The sequence below is a fragment of the Lontra canadensis genome, unplaced genomic scaffold, assembly GCF_010015895.1.
Source record: "Lontra canadensis isolate GAN:19392208 unplaced genomic scaffold, GSC_riverotter_1.0 scaffold5, whole genome shotgun sequence".
NCBI lineage: Eukaryota > Metazoa > Chordata > Mammalia > Carnivora > Mustelidae > Lontra > Lontra canadensis.
Genome location: NW_022630999.1, coordinates 22,441,351 through 22,458,023, shown reverse-complemented (window position 1 = coordinate 22,458,023; position 16,673 = coordinate 22,441,351). Strand labels below are relative to the sequence as shown.

Genomic DNA, 16,673 nt, shown 5'->3' with positions numbered 1-16,673 from the left:
CTGGGGTACGATTTTACACAACACATGGTATATCCCCCATGGGGATGGGGCAGAGGTCATAAGGGCTGGGACTAGATGATGGGACAACAGAGATGTGGATTAGCTCCATACTGACAACACTCTAAAAGCGGGAGGTGTCCAAGCACAGACTGTGTTGGGCAGAGGCTCTCACGGCTGCCAGGGTCTCAGGGAGGCTGAGAAGCTGTTGCTAGAAGGGACGCCAGCCTGCACTCAGGGCTGGATAGATGTGTTGCTCCCCCGTCAGAGTTCCCGGCTGTGGGGCTGGCTTCCCCGGTGCCCGTCCTTAGCAGTCCTAATCTTCACTCCCACCCAAGGAGCTTCCACGACCAAGTCTCCCTTAACACGTGTGGCAAGTGCAAATAGAAACATATTCTGGTAGATGGAAGCTGTTTGGCAGCTTCCCCAGTTCTGGGACGAGAAGGAGAATAATTTTGGGATCATTTTACGACACACAGGGGTGTAAAGAATTCCTCTTACAGACCCGCTCAGGGCACAGAAGAGGCCTCTTGGAGAGAAGCTGACCTCAGGCTTGGATTCTGGTTGAGACCAGAAATTTAGGCCTCCATGGATGGCCCACGCTCAGGAAAGATCAGCACGAAATGAGCAGAATCCAAGTCCCCCTAAGTGAATAAGCTCACCGGACCCCTCCAGCCCCCCAAACCCCTGAGCCATGCAAGAGAAAGCACACACACATGCTGCAAAGTGCATGCATACACACACACACACACACCCCACACACACCCCCGCAGGGCACCCGTCTGACCTGCTGGCTCAGGAGGAGGCCGGGCCCTATTGAGAAAATGTGGGAATATGGGAGCCTGGCCATTTTCTGAGGTTCGGCAGAGAAAAACAGGAAGGCAACAGGACTTGAGACATTGGAAACTTGCCACACATCTCTTACCACTGAAGCAATTTCGCTGACTCAGGTAACAACCCACCAGCCTGCCTTACGAACTCATCATGCCCCCTAGTTAGGATGTCTCGCTTCAAATCAAGCTTGCTGGAATCCATACTGCACAAAAGAGCTACCTTTGTGAGATCTCAAGAAATAATCCTGATTCAGAAACTAGAACCGTAATTTTTAAAACGTGACATCGATGTGCATTTTTATTTTGTTATTTTTTTAAAAGGCAGGACGGTCTTTTAAGGAGAGACGATGAGGTGAGTTTGATCTGGCAGATCCTGGGCCCTGTGATATATTATGATATGGATTTTAAAAAAACACACCCGTGGTAATGTATATATCACATGAAAGTTACCAGTTTTGTCATTTGTAAGTGTTGTATAGGGGCTTTTAAGTCCCAAGGCCTCCAGCTCTCACTGACAGTTAAGCGCGGCCAGCCCCTCCGGATGGTCAGGACTATGTATTCGGCAAACTGAATCTGTAAGCAGCTTGCATCTCTGCTTTCTGGAATCACAATCCCTGCTTCCCGAGATCCCAAGAGGAGTTAAAACTGTTTCTAATTTCCTACATTAGTCACAATTTCTCTAATGTTCCATGAATAATCCGAATCCCAGCAGCCCAGGGACACAAACACGGCCCCCCAATCCAGGCTAAATTCAGGCTGCAGCTCAGCTCTCTGAAACCCGCAGGGCAAGGAGACTGAGAGATGAGTAAAACTGCAAGTCCGTCCTTGTTGGGAGACCCCAGCGGCTAAGATGGGCTGAAGGACTGATACACCCTGAGTTACAGGTTCAAGTGCATCAGGACGGCTTGCTGGTATTTCTGTCTGTCCCTTCTTGATATGTAGTGAGCCACAGGCTGGGTCTCCAACGTCTGGGTTCCTTCTTGGGCTTCTCAACTCAGAGGTTAAAAAATCCAAGGGAACTGCTCTAGAGACCTCAAGGGTTGATGCTCCTCCCTTTCTTGTCTCATGAATAAAGACGGAGAACAGGAGATGGAGATCTGTTTGGCAGTGTCATACCAATGCTATGATACTTAGAGATTCTAAGTTTTGGAAGAAACCGATGTCATCGCTTTTTAAATAACCTGTACCCGTACACAAGTGTATAATGTGTCTCAGCTTGTGAATAATTCCTTCATCACACCCAGGTGTATTGTTTTCTGTGGCAGCTATTAACAAATGACCACAAATCTGGTAAAACAGCAGTAATACATTCTCTCATAGTTCTGGAAGCCATAGGCCAAAATCAGTATGACTGAGCTAAGATCAAGGCGTCAGCAGGGCCACACCCCCTCCAGTGGCTGAAAGGGGAGAACCCATCCCTTGCCTCTTCCAGCGCCTGGTGCCTGGGTTTGGCCACCTCCCTCCCATCTCCTGAGAGGTGGGCTCCTCCTCAGTATGTGGGTGACCTCCCTTTGCCTCCCTGATAGCATTAAGGACCCAACCTGCTAATTAGGTTAATCTTCCCATCTCACGGTCCTTCATTCACATCGACAAAGCCCCTATTTCAAATAAAGTAATATTTCCAGGTTACAGGATTAGGACCTGATATCTTTGGGGGCATTACCAGCCTCCTACACCAGGTAAGGCAAGGTACAATCATCCCCATTTAGCAGAGGCAGAATCTAAGGGAAGAAAAACACAAAATGCTATTTTGCCATGCATGCCAAGTGCCAAAATAAAAGCCTTCTGGACTGGTGGATCAATGATGCTATGTAGCTGGGGAGTGGTGCCATGCAGACATGAGGGTGGGGGGGGGTGCGGCGCACAGCAGAGCCAGTGGTGGGGCTGGTGGTCTCGTCAGTGGGGCTGATGCAGACTCCCTGGGGCAGGCAATGGTGGGAAGTGCTGGAGGCAAGACATGGACGCAGAAGGGACGTACTCAGTTGTCTGCAGCAAAGCACTGGGCCTTAGGTCCTAGGACCATGACTTCATGGAGAAAGCACTCCAAGAGTGGGATGAGTTTCCCGGAGGTCAAATCATGGCTTAGACGGCGGTGGAGGGGAAGGGATCATTTAGTGGGTGACGATCACGCCAAACACAAGGTCACACCAACAATTTCTAAAGACTGAAAAAGTGTTGGGAAATTATTGGTATCATTTAAGGGCTGCCTTGTGTGACACTCTATGTCACCTGGAAGGCGGTATTTTGATAGACTCTATATAATTCACTTTACTTAGAGAAGTATATGTTTAAAACTCAGGCTCATATACTAGTTTCCATTCCTGGACCAGTTGTGAAACGTTTTTTCACATTGAGGATTACCCCTCACCCTAAGTGACAGAGCTCTTGGTCAGGGGTACGTGGACTCCAGGCTCCAGAGCAGGGAGCAGAAACAGTCTCGGAATGCGTTTCTCCAGGTGTATTCGATGGTGTCCCTGCTTCTGCTGGCTGCGCTCAGGTGGTTGGACATTCTCTCTGAGGTCTTTTAGCTACTTGTCTGCTCCCATCATTCTGGAATCCACTAAACTGTGAAGTCCTGTCTCTACTTCTCCAGAGAAGCTGAGTGAAGGTGAGTGTTCCTGTTGACAGCCGTTGACGGAAGAATGGCAGTGGAGAGGAGCAGCGTGTCAGGGAGGCTGGCCAGGAGCTCTAGCTCTAGGGACCACAGACCAGAAGGTGGCATGGCTCTGCCAAACCCCACTTCGTGATGATGGTCAAGGTAATGAACGGCTGGGAGCCTCAGTTTCTCCCTTTGCATAACAGTGATAAGAAGCCTACCTCAGGGATGCCTGGGTGGCTCAGTTGTTAAGCATCTGCCTTTGGCTCAGGCCCTGATCCTGGAGTCCTGGGATGGAGCCGTGCATCAGGCTTCCTGCTCTGCAGGAAACCTGCTTCTCCCTCTCCCACTCCCTCTGCTTGTCTTCCCTCTCTCACTGTCTCTCTGTCAAATAAATAAATAAAATCTTAAAAAAAAAAAAAAAAAAAAAAAGAAGCCTACCTCAAAGAGTTGTTTCCTGAGTAAAGTGACAAAGCCCAGGTAAGATGTACCAGAATGTTCTCACTGATTATTTCTGAGTTGTACAGGTTTGACTGCTGTCTTTGGGCTTTCTGTATTCTTTAATTTATATACAACGAGCATTTTTTTTTTTCTAAATAATAAAACTGTTTTATGAAAGCAAAAAAAAGGAAGGAGGGAAACATCACGTAGTTGCCCTTGACAACTCCTGGATGAAGCTACAGTCAACTCAGGAAATGGCTCTGGCCCACAAGCTGGTCTCCTGAAGAGTAACGGCTGTTCCTAGGCCCAGCACTTATGGGGAGAGGCTCATCTCGTGGCCCAACACTTAACACAGGGATTCTTGATATTCCCATCTTACAGAAGAGTTAACCAAGGTATAGAAAAGTGAGGGGATCTGCCAAGTCTACATAGGCAGGATTTGCAACCAGCCTTGGGGTTTTAGGGCCTGCACTCTGAACAACCACCTTCTTCTGGGTGCCGTTCAGCTTTGGGATTGGCCCAGGAATGCCCTCGCATCATCCCTTTGCTGCCAGCTCCAGGAAGGGCACGGGGACACCTGTAGGGCTGATCTCTGGCAGTAATTTACTAGAGCTGTGAGTCAGTCAGGGCCCTCCCAGGCTGCCTGCCCACGAGGCTACAACTTGGACACATGACGGGAGGGTCCTCCGTGAGGGGGAGAGAGAGGGAGTCTGGCTGGGATGTGATCTCCTGAGGCAAGTGCCCCGGAAGATTTATCTCACACCCTGAGGGCTGCCCTGGCTCCTCTGCTGCTGGTGGACAGCGATGGCCCAAAGGGGCAGGACACACCCAGGACTGCGAGTTGGGGACCTGGTTTCCACCCCTGGCTTTGCCACTAGTCAGTCATATGGCCTGAGGAATGCCACCCTTCTCTCGGGATCTGGGAAACAGGTTTCTAGGCCTCACTCCCATCCTCCGTGTCTCAACTTCTCAAATGAAGGGCTTAGTGTTAAAAATGGCATCCAGGAGCATTAAAAATAAATCTCCATTTTCTGTGGCAAAGGTTTGAGCTCTGTCTCGTCACTCTATAGGTCTCCTAAGTTTGGTATTTTTATTTCCCTCAAAATAACCTTTTCAAAAGGCACCTGCAAACTTCCACACTGGCCTTTCTGTGGCAAGGACACTTTGATGTTCTGCAGGGAGCTGCCATTAGCACACATTGCAACAGAGTTTAGACAGGCCCCCGGGAGGACCTAATGCCACGGGGAAGCCGCAGAGCAAGTGTCTAATCAAGGCACATCCCAAGACGCCAGGCCTCAGAGAGACCCTTGGCCAGGGGAGGGTCTGCAGCTCCCCAGGAAACTCTTCTTAACTTTTTGATTATCACTCCTGTGAATCACAAGGAGACTTTCATGGGTTCACTTGGATACTTTGGCCAAGAACCAAGAAGAGGGAAAAAAAAAAAAACAAAAAAAAAAAAACCCCTGACTTTTAAAAGCACATAATTTGTGTAAAATAATTCAGGTCTAAATCTGGCTGGAGCTGCTATGACAAATTTCCACAAACTTGGCGGCTGAAGATAACAGAACTTTATTCTCTCTGTATTTCTGACATGCTCTGTGACTGTCCCAATAGTGATGGCAACAAATTCTTTCAAGGCTGAGGGGACCAGGAAGGGATGGAATCTCAGAGGCAGGTACACCTTTATGGGAAATAGAAGCAGAGTCAGGATTCTTCAAAGAAGAGGAACTTGGAGGACCATCCAATCCAGGAATAGTAAGCAGTTTCCATTTCCGGGGTCTACCCCAGGTGACTGGCTGGTAGGCAGTTTCTTGGGATGCTTGTTTGTGAGCCCAACTAGAAGGAGTGGAGGGCTGTAATAGTTTCCCCGGCCGTTGTAACAAATTACCACAAACATGGTGTCTTAACACTGTAGCATCTCACAGTTCTGGAGGCCGAAGCCTCAGCTCCAGGTGCTGGCAGGGCCACGCCCCCTCTGAAGGCCCCGGGGCAGACCCCTTCTTTTCATTTTCCAGCTCCAGGTGCTGCTGGCGCCCCTTAGTTACAACAGCATTATCCCAACCTTTGCCTCTGTGTCTACATGGCTTCTTCCCTTTGTGTCCCTCTGCGTGGAAACCTTCTCCTTTCTCTTATAAAGACACCAGTCATTGGATTTAGGGCTCCCCTTAAATCTAGGATGATATCATTTCAAGATCTTTACCTTATTCAATTGATAAACACCCTATTTCCAAATAAGGTCACACTCTGGGGTTCTGGGTAGACCAGAATTTTGGATGGGACACTCAGATCAGTGCCAGTGCTGGGATGGTTCAGCAAGCCCGACAAGGGTTCTGGACTGGGCAGGGGTAGTGCTCCTGCTTTCCCTCTGCCATCCCCCTCGAGCCCAAACCCAGAGCTTTACAGAGGATGGAACCGGGGCCCAGAGAACAAAAGACTCTTGACCAGGGTCATACATATAATTGGAGAATGCCACAGGAGACAAGAATGAAGAAAGAAGGTGATATAGAGGGAGGGTAAGGGTGGGAGGGCTTGGGATAAAATTACTATTTTAATTGTTGGATAACTGAGATGGGCATCTTTACATTGAGCCATTGTCCAAAGAGGGTCTAGATGGGGCAAAAAACGATCACCAGGCAATCAAAGAGAAAATTTGGCAGTCCTGGAACAATTAGTACCATTCTGAGGATCAGTTTGCAGGAGACTGTTTGCTTTTTTTTTTTTTTTTTTTTTTTTTTTTTTTTTGGCCAAAGGAATGAGAGCTCCGCTCAGTGGGCAAAAGCCTTTCCAGACTGGTCCCTGAAAGCATCGTGCGTACAGATGCCTGCTGGTTGCCATGGTGAATGATGCTGATCTGAAGAAATGAATAATGTGAGCGTTGGGGGCGACAGTGGGATTACTCAGACAGTGGCGAGAGAGGCATCAAGGAGAGCCCAGAGCAGAGGAGGGGAGAAGGCTCCATCCCTTCAGCTTGGGTCCATTCTGTCCCTGCCTCTGCAGGCTGCGTTCTAACCAGATCCACCGCGAGCATCAGGTAAGGGACATAAATGGCTCTTCTTGGAAATGGAAATGTTTTTTCCTTTCACACTCTGCCTGGCATAGGGCCAGGCGATGGCAATACGAACAGCTAAAAATAGGGGGAATTTAGAAACAGAAGCAGAAAAGGAAAAGCAAATAAGGGAGACTCATCTGGTCCCCAAAGCTGAAGATGCTGCCACAGTGTCTTGCCAGAAAGCTCTTAAAAATGTCTGCTGTGGAGAACTCAGTCTGCAAAGACAGCCAGCAGCAGATGCGAAGCAAAGAGGAGAAAAGATTCATGACAAAACACGGGATTCCTGATCACCCCTGAAGGAAGGGGTTTACAAAGGCCATTGCCTCTGTATTATAAGCAATGAATTAAGCTCTTTTCATTGTGGTCAGAAGTGTGTTTACAGGGATGTGTGGGGCGGAGAGGACGGGAGAGGTCACAAGAAGGGAGACTGATGAAGAGAGCGCAAACAGTCTCCTTCGCAATGACCTTCCCGGGAGGGATCTGAGCACACCTGTCTTGTCCTTTTCATTACCCATGTTTCTGGGAAGAAATTTCCAACCAAATAGAAGGGAACTCTTTCCCTTCCTGAGCATTTCAGCTCACTGTCATCCTTAGAGAAGAAAAACGAGGATTGAAAAATCACTCAGTGCTGTGCTTTTCTGCAACCCACCTCGTCTAGGTAAACAGGCGGGCACGGAAATAAAAGGTTGGAGGGAGGCAGGGAGGTGAGAGCGCAGCTTGTCATGGAAATCAGTTTGGCTTCACATCCAATTCAGGTTAAAATCTGGTTGATGGGTTTTTACTAGGTCATTAAGATCTAAACCACAGGCTTCTGCATTTCACTTTCACATGAGACAGGAAGGGGAGAGAACAGGGCTGGTTGGAGACTGTACGTGAGCACACACAGGCTGAAGAATATGGCTGCCCCTGAATTTTCGATCAGGGGAAATTCAGTGGAGGGGACACTCTCTCTCTCAGAGAGATAGTATTTAAGAGAAACTAAAAAGCTTGAAGATGGTGCTCTCTTACCAAAGCAGGAGGGCTGATAATCTGAAGAGGGCTCATTTGATTTGTGGAAAAACAGCAACTGGGTGTTAGTACCAGCACCTCAATTTGCAATGACGATCTGTAACTAAACCCAGCAGCCTTGACTCTGGAAATGCTCAGAGGGTGTGACAAAGATTAAGGGAAATTTATTACAGTATGTGAGCATCGAGCATGACACATACTAGATGTGACCCAGCAATCACTCACTAACTGTTGGTGATGACTATCATTGTTAACACTCACAGGACCAGAAGTAAGAAACAGCAGCATTTATGCTAGTCTTAGGAGCTGACTGCCTTGACCTTGACCTATACAACAAATTTCCTGGGGACCTCCGGCCTTAACAAACAAAGAAACAAAACATGAGCAGAGGCTTTGGGGAGAAATCAGCTGGCAAGGAGTGATGACGCAAATCTCCTCTCTCATGGGCAACAGAATTGAGAGGCTAAAATAGCAGTGGGCAGAATGTTCTAGATGACTGAGCTCACAGCACTGGAGGCAGAAACAGAAGGTCTAGAAGGGATACCGTAGGTGATAGAATGGTCTGACTTGGAGGCCGCAGAGCCATGGTGACTAACAAGGGCACGTTAATCGGGTTGTCCGATTTCTTTTATTGCCTTTCTTCGTTTTTTAAAGGGTTGGAAACTATGTTGCATCTAAAGGACCTGAGTCAGGGGAGGATAAGGCTGGGGGATGTGGGTGCCTCTTTTTCAGGCCTGCAGGCCAGGGCTTTGACATGAGACAGCCCCAATGTGAACTTCCGATCTCTTATTTCTTAGCTACGCCTTCACTGAGTAACGTAACCTCCTGATCCCCATTTCTTTGTGAAACAGGGGCAATCTTAGTTTCCATCATGAATGCTCAACATATGGTGGTTATGAATATCGTACCTAAGTGCCTCAATAAGGGGATGTCATTTTTCACTTTGATTCTGGTTCTAGAATCAGGATGAACATCGAGGTTGGGAACGTTTCTCACACAGGAGCTATCATTTCCTGGTCATCCTCAGAGCCCTGCCTGGAGGACTATTACCATATTATGTATAGGCCCAACTGGAACAGCATCTTCTCCGGCTATCTTCGCTACAGCTTCCACCACGAGGAGAAGGTGCCTCGAACCATCAGCTCCGTGGTGCTGGAACACCTCGCCCCTTCCACTCTCTACTTCCTCTGCATCAGCTGCAAGAAGGCTGCCTTCCCCTATAGGCACTACTGCACCATGTTCCATACCCTGGATAAGAGCCCGCTGGCATCTGGGAGCTCGCTGGTGGACCCCCAGATCTCCCTGTGGGTGTTGATGGCCATTCTGCTGGCCTGCTTCACAGCCGTCTTAGCTTTCATCTGCCTCCAGTTCTGGTGCATCCGTTGCCATGAGCCTCGATGGTCTTACAGAGCCGGCCACATGGAGGAAGCCAATGGGTTGGTGAGATGGCCAGAGGAGGCCCCCGCCCTTGGGCAGAGAGAGGAAGATCTGCAGGGCCTCCCCCTGGTGGAAATGCCGCGCAAGAACTCCGGAGCAGAAGCAGAACCAGAAGCCGAAGGGGAAGCCAACCAGGAAGACGGAGCTGATGAGGATGCCGCCAATCAGGATGTCCCCGACGTGGGAGCCTTACTGCAGGGTGGTGGGGGTGATCATGCTGCCATGCTGCCTCATTTTAGGGAGTGAGGGTTAGGGAGGAGGCGGCCCGCACCCCGTAGCTTAAAGCCCTCCATACAGTAGATCTTTTGTAAACATGTGCTCCTAGACAACCCTTCCGCCTCCCCTCAACCTTCTTGTAGAAGCTGTCCAGGGTCAGTGCTCCTGTGGGTCATGAGGGTTGGATGAATGCCCTATGACAAAGCTTCTCAAGCTGGAAAGCGTATACCCCCAGAGTATGCCAAAGGAGAACATGGCGTCTCTCAGGAGCGTCCGTTTAGGGGACCCCCGTTAGGAATGGAAAACAGCATTTTAACGCTTAAACAAACATGAATATATTATGGCACAGAAAGCAAAATTTGCATGACTTGATAAAACACAGTACTTTGAGGAAACTTTTGAGTTGAAGATGGGCTCTTTGGGGGTATGTTCTCAGTCAGCAGAGGTGGACGTCCTGTCCCCTCTGCTGTTGGGGGGATGATTTTGGAAAGACTGGGAAGCCTTGCTCTACAGTATTTTCCAGCTTTCAGGCTATCATATACCACCTTGTACCCCATCTCTATTTTGTTTAAACCACAGGCTATCTTTACTATTATTAACAACATTTTTCTTTAAATCAACTCATTTTTAAAACCTAAACTGGATTTTAAAAGACTTATATGACTCCATAAATGAAAAACCAGTACCCTCCTGCTATAAATAGAAGAGGCATAAGAATAAATATAATGGAAACAAAATAACATTAAGCTTGACTTAGATTCTATGGCCTACTAAAGACTCTGAGCTTAAGGTCTGCTCTCTTAGCTTCCACAAAAAAGGAGATTGGAGAACAGAAAGTATTAAAGACATATAAGCATCAACATAAATGTGTCTTTCTCCTTGATAATCACAAGGTTTGAAAGAGATTTGGAAAGGAAGGTGTTGTTCTTACTTTGTGAGTCAGGGTCATTCAATGACATGTCTATGAACTATCCAAAATGCTGGTTCCAAGTGTCCCTTGTTTAGAGAAAGCTGCCTTGACCAGACTGGCTGTCCTCGAGAGGACATATGCACTGTCCCAGCATCATCCCAAGATGTCTAAGCCTGCCTGTAGACCTAAGTGGTGGGAGCACATGGGTTCACCACACTTCCCAATCGAGGGTCCCCTGACCTAGAGGAGTACCTTTTCTTATATGTGATCAGTTCTTCTGGGTCCATCTGGGCTTACTTTTTGAAAATGGGGTCAAAGGTGGCCATTTCTATTCCATCACAAAGGAAAATGTTGGCTTTGTTTTTGTGGACATGTTTCACTCTTGCAGTGGCATTCTTCCCCTTCAAACCCACAGGGTAAGAAACAGATCTCCTACATCTATCATAGTGTTGGTGAGACTCTGTGAACATTGCCCTCTGTCCCTACCACGGGTGTAGAAATTCGAGGAGGGTAGAGATGGTGTTTGTTTTAATCTCTGATACATCCCCAGCATGCAGAATCTAGTCCAATGTCTGGCTTATTGTGGGCGCTTAATAAATGTTTGCTTCATGAATGGCAAAGGGCTGAAAGTCTAGAACAGGGCACCATTTGGGAGGCCTGGTTAATGTCAGGATGTGTATTGTGAACAAAGTAGCAGAGAGATGGGAGAAGACCTGTCTCCCAGCTCTAGCTCCAGCCTTCTGGGATTTCCTTCAGAACTCCACCTTCTCCATGGCTACCTGTCAGCAAAACCCTTGCCTTTCTGGAACACAAAATCCCAGAATCACACGAACACACTGCAATGAATCAGCTGAGTAACAGGAGGACACAGGATGAAGACAAGAAGCCCCACACACCTACTTCCCTGCTCGCCTTAGTGAAATCCTCCCAAATAATTCTCACCCAGCAACCACCCTGCCAAGTCTGCTTTACCCCCAGCCTTGCTAGCTGTGCACAAATAAAGACGAGTATACTTACAGTTGGTTCTGCCTCTCTAGCTCTGTACCTTTTTATTTTTTCTGATTTGGGGAACACTTTTGTATTTGCTTAAGCTCACTAGTCTTCTTAGGAGGAGGACACAGGCAAGACTACTCACCTTGGATCCATAGAGGTAATAAGGCTGGACATTGGCGGGTTTATCTCTTTGCGGTTCTTGGGTAAAAGGAATGGCAGTTCGAACAAAACTAGTAGAGGAAAAGAGAGGGGTGGGAGTTAACTGGGTCCTGAGAGCATTCTTCATGGGACACAACCCAGCCAGAGCCCTTCCTGACCAGGTGCAACCACAGAGTTTCTAGGTGGCTGTCTGTAAAATGACTAAACTCTTATGACACACTCCCATTCATTCACCTGCTGTCTCCTTCCCATAGGTGGGAAAACCGTGGTCCAGACTCCCAGGCTAGCCTTTGGGCTATGGCTGCTCATAGGGACAGCGGGCAAGAAAGGGACCACTGGCTGGGCCTGGAAATGGCCTTCTCTGGGGCTCTGATCCCTCCCCCCACCCCCGGTTGGCTTCTTCAGAGCAGGGTTCCACATACTCGTTCTGGAAAGGCCCAGATAGGAAGTGTTCTCAGCTTTGCAAGCCAGATGGTCTCTGTCACCATTATTCAAGTGTGGCTCGTAGCGTGAAGTGCCCAGAAACAACTATAGATGAATGAACATGGCGGGGTTCCAGTCAAACTTTATGAATTTCAAATGATTTTTCACTTGTCATCAAACTATAATTCTTTGGATTCTTTTTCCCAACTGTTCAAAAACGTCAATAGCATTCTTTGCTCCTGGGTTGTATAGAAACAGTTGGCAGCAAGACGTGGCCTGTGGGCGATCGCTTGCAGACCTCTGCTTGAGATGATTCAAAGTCCCAAATCATTACAGAACCACAAGCCTGGCTTGCTAAGTATGTGGGCTCAGGCTCATCCGTGGGTTCCCTCCTAGAGCCTTCTCTTCACTCAGCACAGGCTTATTGAATCCTGGCCGTGAACCATGCCCTGAGGGTACTGAGAGGACCTATAAACACACACACGTTTGTGGGACCTCGTGGACTTGTTCTGCAGGTGAACATGTCTCTCCGCTTCCGGTAGGATTTGAACCTCTGTGAGGAATCCTCTATGAGGATAAGGTCACGTCCTCCCCTCGGTGCCTGACACAGGGCTGTGTGTGCCTACTTTGCACAAACGTATTCATGTATGTGGATATCCTCATCGAAGTACCATTGGCTCAGAAGGCGCCATGCCTGCCCCTAGGCTGGGCTGTACTAACTTCCGCGGCACCGCCTCATTCCACTGGAGCCATTCCCACCATGCACTCTCGGCTCCTTGGAAACTTTGCCTGGAATAGTCTTCTCCTGTCTTTTCACCTTATTTACTCCTACTTACCCTTCACATCTCTACTCAAGCACTACTTGTCAGAGGAGGAAGCCTCTCTTGGGGTTCCCATCACTTCCCAGGTCAGATCAGGTGGCGGTGTTTTCTCTCTCATGACTGGGGCTTTCCTCCATCTCATAATTCACTCTTCCCATTTTTTTGTCTGCATCCTCCTTGCCTGAAGGCCCTCAGAGGCAGGCTTGTTCCCTGTGGCCTCCCCACCCCCAGCACAGAGACTGTGCGGACACAGGGACTCCCAGAGACGCCTGTTCCAGGAAGGGACCGCTTCCCCACCCCCCAGCCCACCACGGCCCCCTGCGCACAGGGACTCCCTTACCGGTTGGTGGACCCGTTGTAGCAATAGTTGGGGAGGAAGTCGAAGTTCAGCTCCCAGAAGACGTGGAGGGTGATGCGGCCATAGGGGGCAGACACGTTGTGGTTGGCCTCCCGGAACATGGCGTCGAAGCTGTCCAGGGTCATGTGCTTACAGAGCAGGCGGTGCGTGAGCCTGTTGATCTCCAGCAGCCACTCCAGCTCCTGCCGGAGAGAGCCCACGGCTGCTGAGGGTGTACACACACACCCTACGTGCTCCCCACGCGGCCCGCTTCATCTCACGGCTTCCTCTCCCACGGGGGAGAGCCCCTCAGGCAAGCTCCCCACGCCTGACGGGAGACCGCACGCGACCACATGCCCCTCTTCGGAGGAGGGATCCCCAAGACTGTGCGCAGGAAAGCTGCACGCCTGGCCTGGGAAGGGGGCCACAGACCGCGCACGATTCCCGTCTGTACCCCCTTCGGTGGAGACATGCCCGCTTGCCTTCCAGTCTCCACACTGGTGAGGAAAAAGCTTGCTTCTCAGCGTTGCAAGTAAACAAAAGGAAGGTGGGCCTGGCGGTCACCAGGGGCTGTATGTCTGCCGTGCAGAAAGCTATCGTAAGAGTTACCACCTGTTACGTTCTTACTACTTGGTCAGACCACATGAAATTACTGTTTTTTTAGGTTAAATACAATTGAATAGGAGTAGTTTTGTGTGGTTCAATTTAATATACACCAAACAGTATCCTTGGCACTTAATGTGTCTTAACTCATTTAATGCTTAAGAAACCCCTTAACGCATTAGAGAAACGGAGGCATGGAGAAGTTGAATCACTTGACTCCAAATCCAGGAAGCTGGGCTCCGAAGTCCATATCCTCAATCACTGTATACTACAGGACTCTTAAAACTAGCTGGAGGCAGAATGCCCCCTCCTTTGGGTTCCTCCTGGGTCTGCTGGTCACAGGGTTGGTTACGAGTTGGCAAAGGTTGCAGCTAAAAGCCGTGGGCCGAGGTCTCACGTGAGCTGTGGGCTGACTGCTTGGAATCCTGCCTTCAGGCAGAGAATGGGAGCAAAGAGGAAAATATGCAGACACGACAGGTCACCGTATTCGTTGGCAAGTATAAGGAGGGTGAAACCCTCTGGGCTGGCTTTAGTCCCCTGTCGTTCTGCTATGAAAAAGAATCAAAGCACAGTCTTGTGCAGAGAGAGAAGCCGTCCCTCTTTGTGAGGCTCTAGGACACTCCCACATTGTTGTGGTCAAGCCCTCTTTTGAGACAGGTACAACAGCTCCTGTTTCATAGAGGGGACATATGAGACTCAGAGGGTGAAGTAACTCCAAAGTCACACAGAGAACACACACCACGGTTTAGTGTGTGAACCCGGGTTTTCTGCCTTCAAATCACATGTGTTTGGGGCCCTAGGACAGAGCTGCCTGGAATAAAAAAGCAATTTGCTAAGAAAGCCCTTGGAAAAGTAATGATAATTACAGTAAAAATGGTCTGACAATTAAAAAAAACTCCACGAACACTGGCAAGGGCAGTGGACCAGAGGGCGGCCAGGAGGTGGGACAGCCACAGGGCCAGCTTCAGTGGTTGGGATAAGGAGCTCAGGAGCCTACAGTCGGTTATAGGAAACAGCCCCACACCAGGGAATCAGTTTTGTTCTCATCGGCCCCAAGGCACCCCCATGCTGGCTGGGGTCCCAAGTGTGGCCAGGTGGAGGCCCCAGAACACACTTCCAACCTTGGAGCTTTGCCCTTCTGAAAGTCAGATGCTATGGCTCTAAACTGGGGGTGTAGAAGTGGATGGAAGCTGGCAAACTTCGAAGGCTGTGGAAGCCAGCCAGCTCAGGGAAGGGAGATGGGCAGGGGCAGGTGGGATTCCTGGGGTCTGGGCTGCTGGCTGTGGAAAAATGTCTGGCCAGACAAGTGTGGAGCTGCTACTTAAATCCACAGAGCTATTGCCTCCTCAGAATGGGCTCAGTGAGGCCAGTGCTCATGGTCTTTCAAAAGAAGGTCAAAATCTAGATTTCAGTTCTGGAATGGCAGCTGGAAGAGCAAGTCTCCAGCCCCTGTGCACCGTGAAGTCGATGAAGGGCAGAGACACAGATTCACCACCCCTCAGCTTCAGTCTCTTGGGGCCTACTGAGCTGGACCCTTTGTGCCCATTGGCTTCTGATGGGTAAAAAAATGAAATATATAAAATAAATGGAGTAAACGTCAATGACTTTATGGAGTCCTGTGCACACTGAGGGGCTGTATTACCAGGAAGATAACTCCCAATGAAGAACCAGGCAAAGTTTCTGTTCTAATGTTCTGTGATTTTAAGTCTCACAAATGCGTGTCAGCATTTACACGGGAGACCGCAAGAGGGAATTCTCAACACTGCTGATATGGGGCTGCTGGAAATGCAGGTCCACTTCTCCCGCCACGCAACAGTTTCTGATAGGTGATCCTATCGAGGTTTCTGATAGGTAATCCAAGCCTTGTGTTGGCCTCACCGGTGTTCTTCCAGCCTTTAAATCACAAGAGGGCACTTGCCTCTGGGATGTGGAGCTCAGGGCATCAAGTTTGGCGCAGAAGGTTGAAAAGGCCTCATGAGTGGTTCAGCCACCTTCTGAGAGGGTCTCAGTTTTCTGCAGTAGAGCTGGTTTACTGGGGACAACACAGAGAAGCAGAACTGGGGACATGAAACACCTAGTGGGGCAACTTCTGTGAAGGCTGGAGAGAGCTCTTGGATGGGAACCAGAAAAGCTGTGCCAGCCACACTGGACTGTTGACCAGCTCTGCGGCCCCAGGCGGGCGAGAAGAACAGGGGTCTCCAAGTCAGGTGCCTCGGGGCATGAAGGTCCTACATAGGAATGAGGTGTGCCAGCAGGGCTGGCCGCAAGCTGAAGAGAGCACAGCCCGGCTGACGAGATCGTCTAGTCATTTCTAGATGATCGCAGCCATCTGGAAAGGCTGGTGTGAGGTTGCCAAAGCTTCTGCACTTTTATTCAGATTCTTCCAAATGTTAAATGTTGGCTCAAAATTTCACATGTGCTCTGCAGCCGAAACAAAACACAGCCTGCAAGCTGCCAGCCCTCAGATTCAGTGTCGGATCTCTCCGGGAATCTATTTGCTTGACTGCGTAGGATGAGGACGGCTGACTGAAGAAATCTCTGTCACCCTCCCAGCTTGGCCTCATCAAGCTGCCTTCCCAACTCAGGATGGAGTTTCCAAGGTGGAGGGAAGGGCTGAGGGAGCAGATTCCTCAGGCTGTTTCTCAGAAAAGGCAGAAGCTTCACAGCCAAGACCAGTAGGGGCCTCCCCACCCCACAGGAGAGAGCATCCCTGGGGTCTCCTCCTCCTGGTCTTCGCAGGGAGTGGCTCCTCCCCGGGGGCTGATGTCCTCACCTGATAAACAACGGCTTTCACTGCTTGTTTTGATTTTGTTCTCAGCTAAAAGAACATTCAGTGCCTTTCAAGGGATG

The 16,673-nt window shown here is 49.4% G+C and overlaps 2 protein-coding genes across 5 annotated transcripts in view; one reads left to right on the top strand and one right to left on the bottom strand.

Annotated features, from left to right (window-relative positions):
* CYFIP2 (cytoplasmic FMR1 interacting protein 2) overlaps positions 1 to 16,673 on the bottom strand; it is a 120,755-nt gene that overhangs the window by 38,046 nt on the left and 66,036 nt on the right. For all 4 annotated transcript variants that reach the window (XM_032851661.1, XM_032851662.1, XM_032851663.1 and 1 more), the window contains 2 exons: positions 13,224 to 13,423; positions 11,623 to 11,710 (listed from right to left, as the gene is read on the bottom strand). In XM_032851661.1, coding sequence (XP_032707552.1) covers positions 11,623 to 11,710; positions 13,224 to 13,423 — 288 coding nt within the window. The remainder of the gene's footprint in view (positions 1 to 11,622; positions 11,711 to 13,223; positions 13,424 to 16,673) is intronic.
* On the top strand, positions 6,630 to 9,703 carry FNDC9 (fibronectin type III domain containing 9). The gene is made up of 2 exons (XM_032851666.1): positions 6,630 to 6,898; positions 8,884 to 9,703. Exon 2 carries the CDS (start codon positions 8,891 to 8,893, stop codon positions 9,605 to 9,607), a length of 717 nt encoding a protein of 238 aa, XP_032707557.1. The 5' UTR covers positions 6,630 to 6,898; positions 8,884 to 8,890; the 3' UTR covers positions 9,608 to 9,703.

Coding starts and splice junctions, on each gene's coding strand:
- FNDC9 (XM_032851666.1), top strand. CDS start 8,891: ATGAACATCGAGGTTGGGAACGTTTCTCACACAGGAGCTATCATTTCC.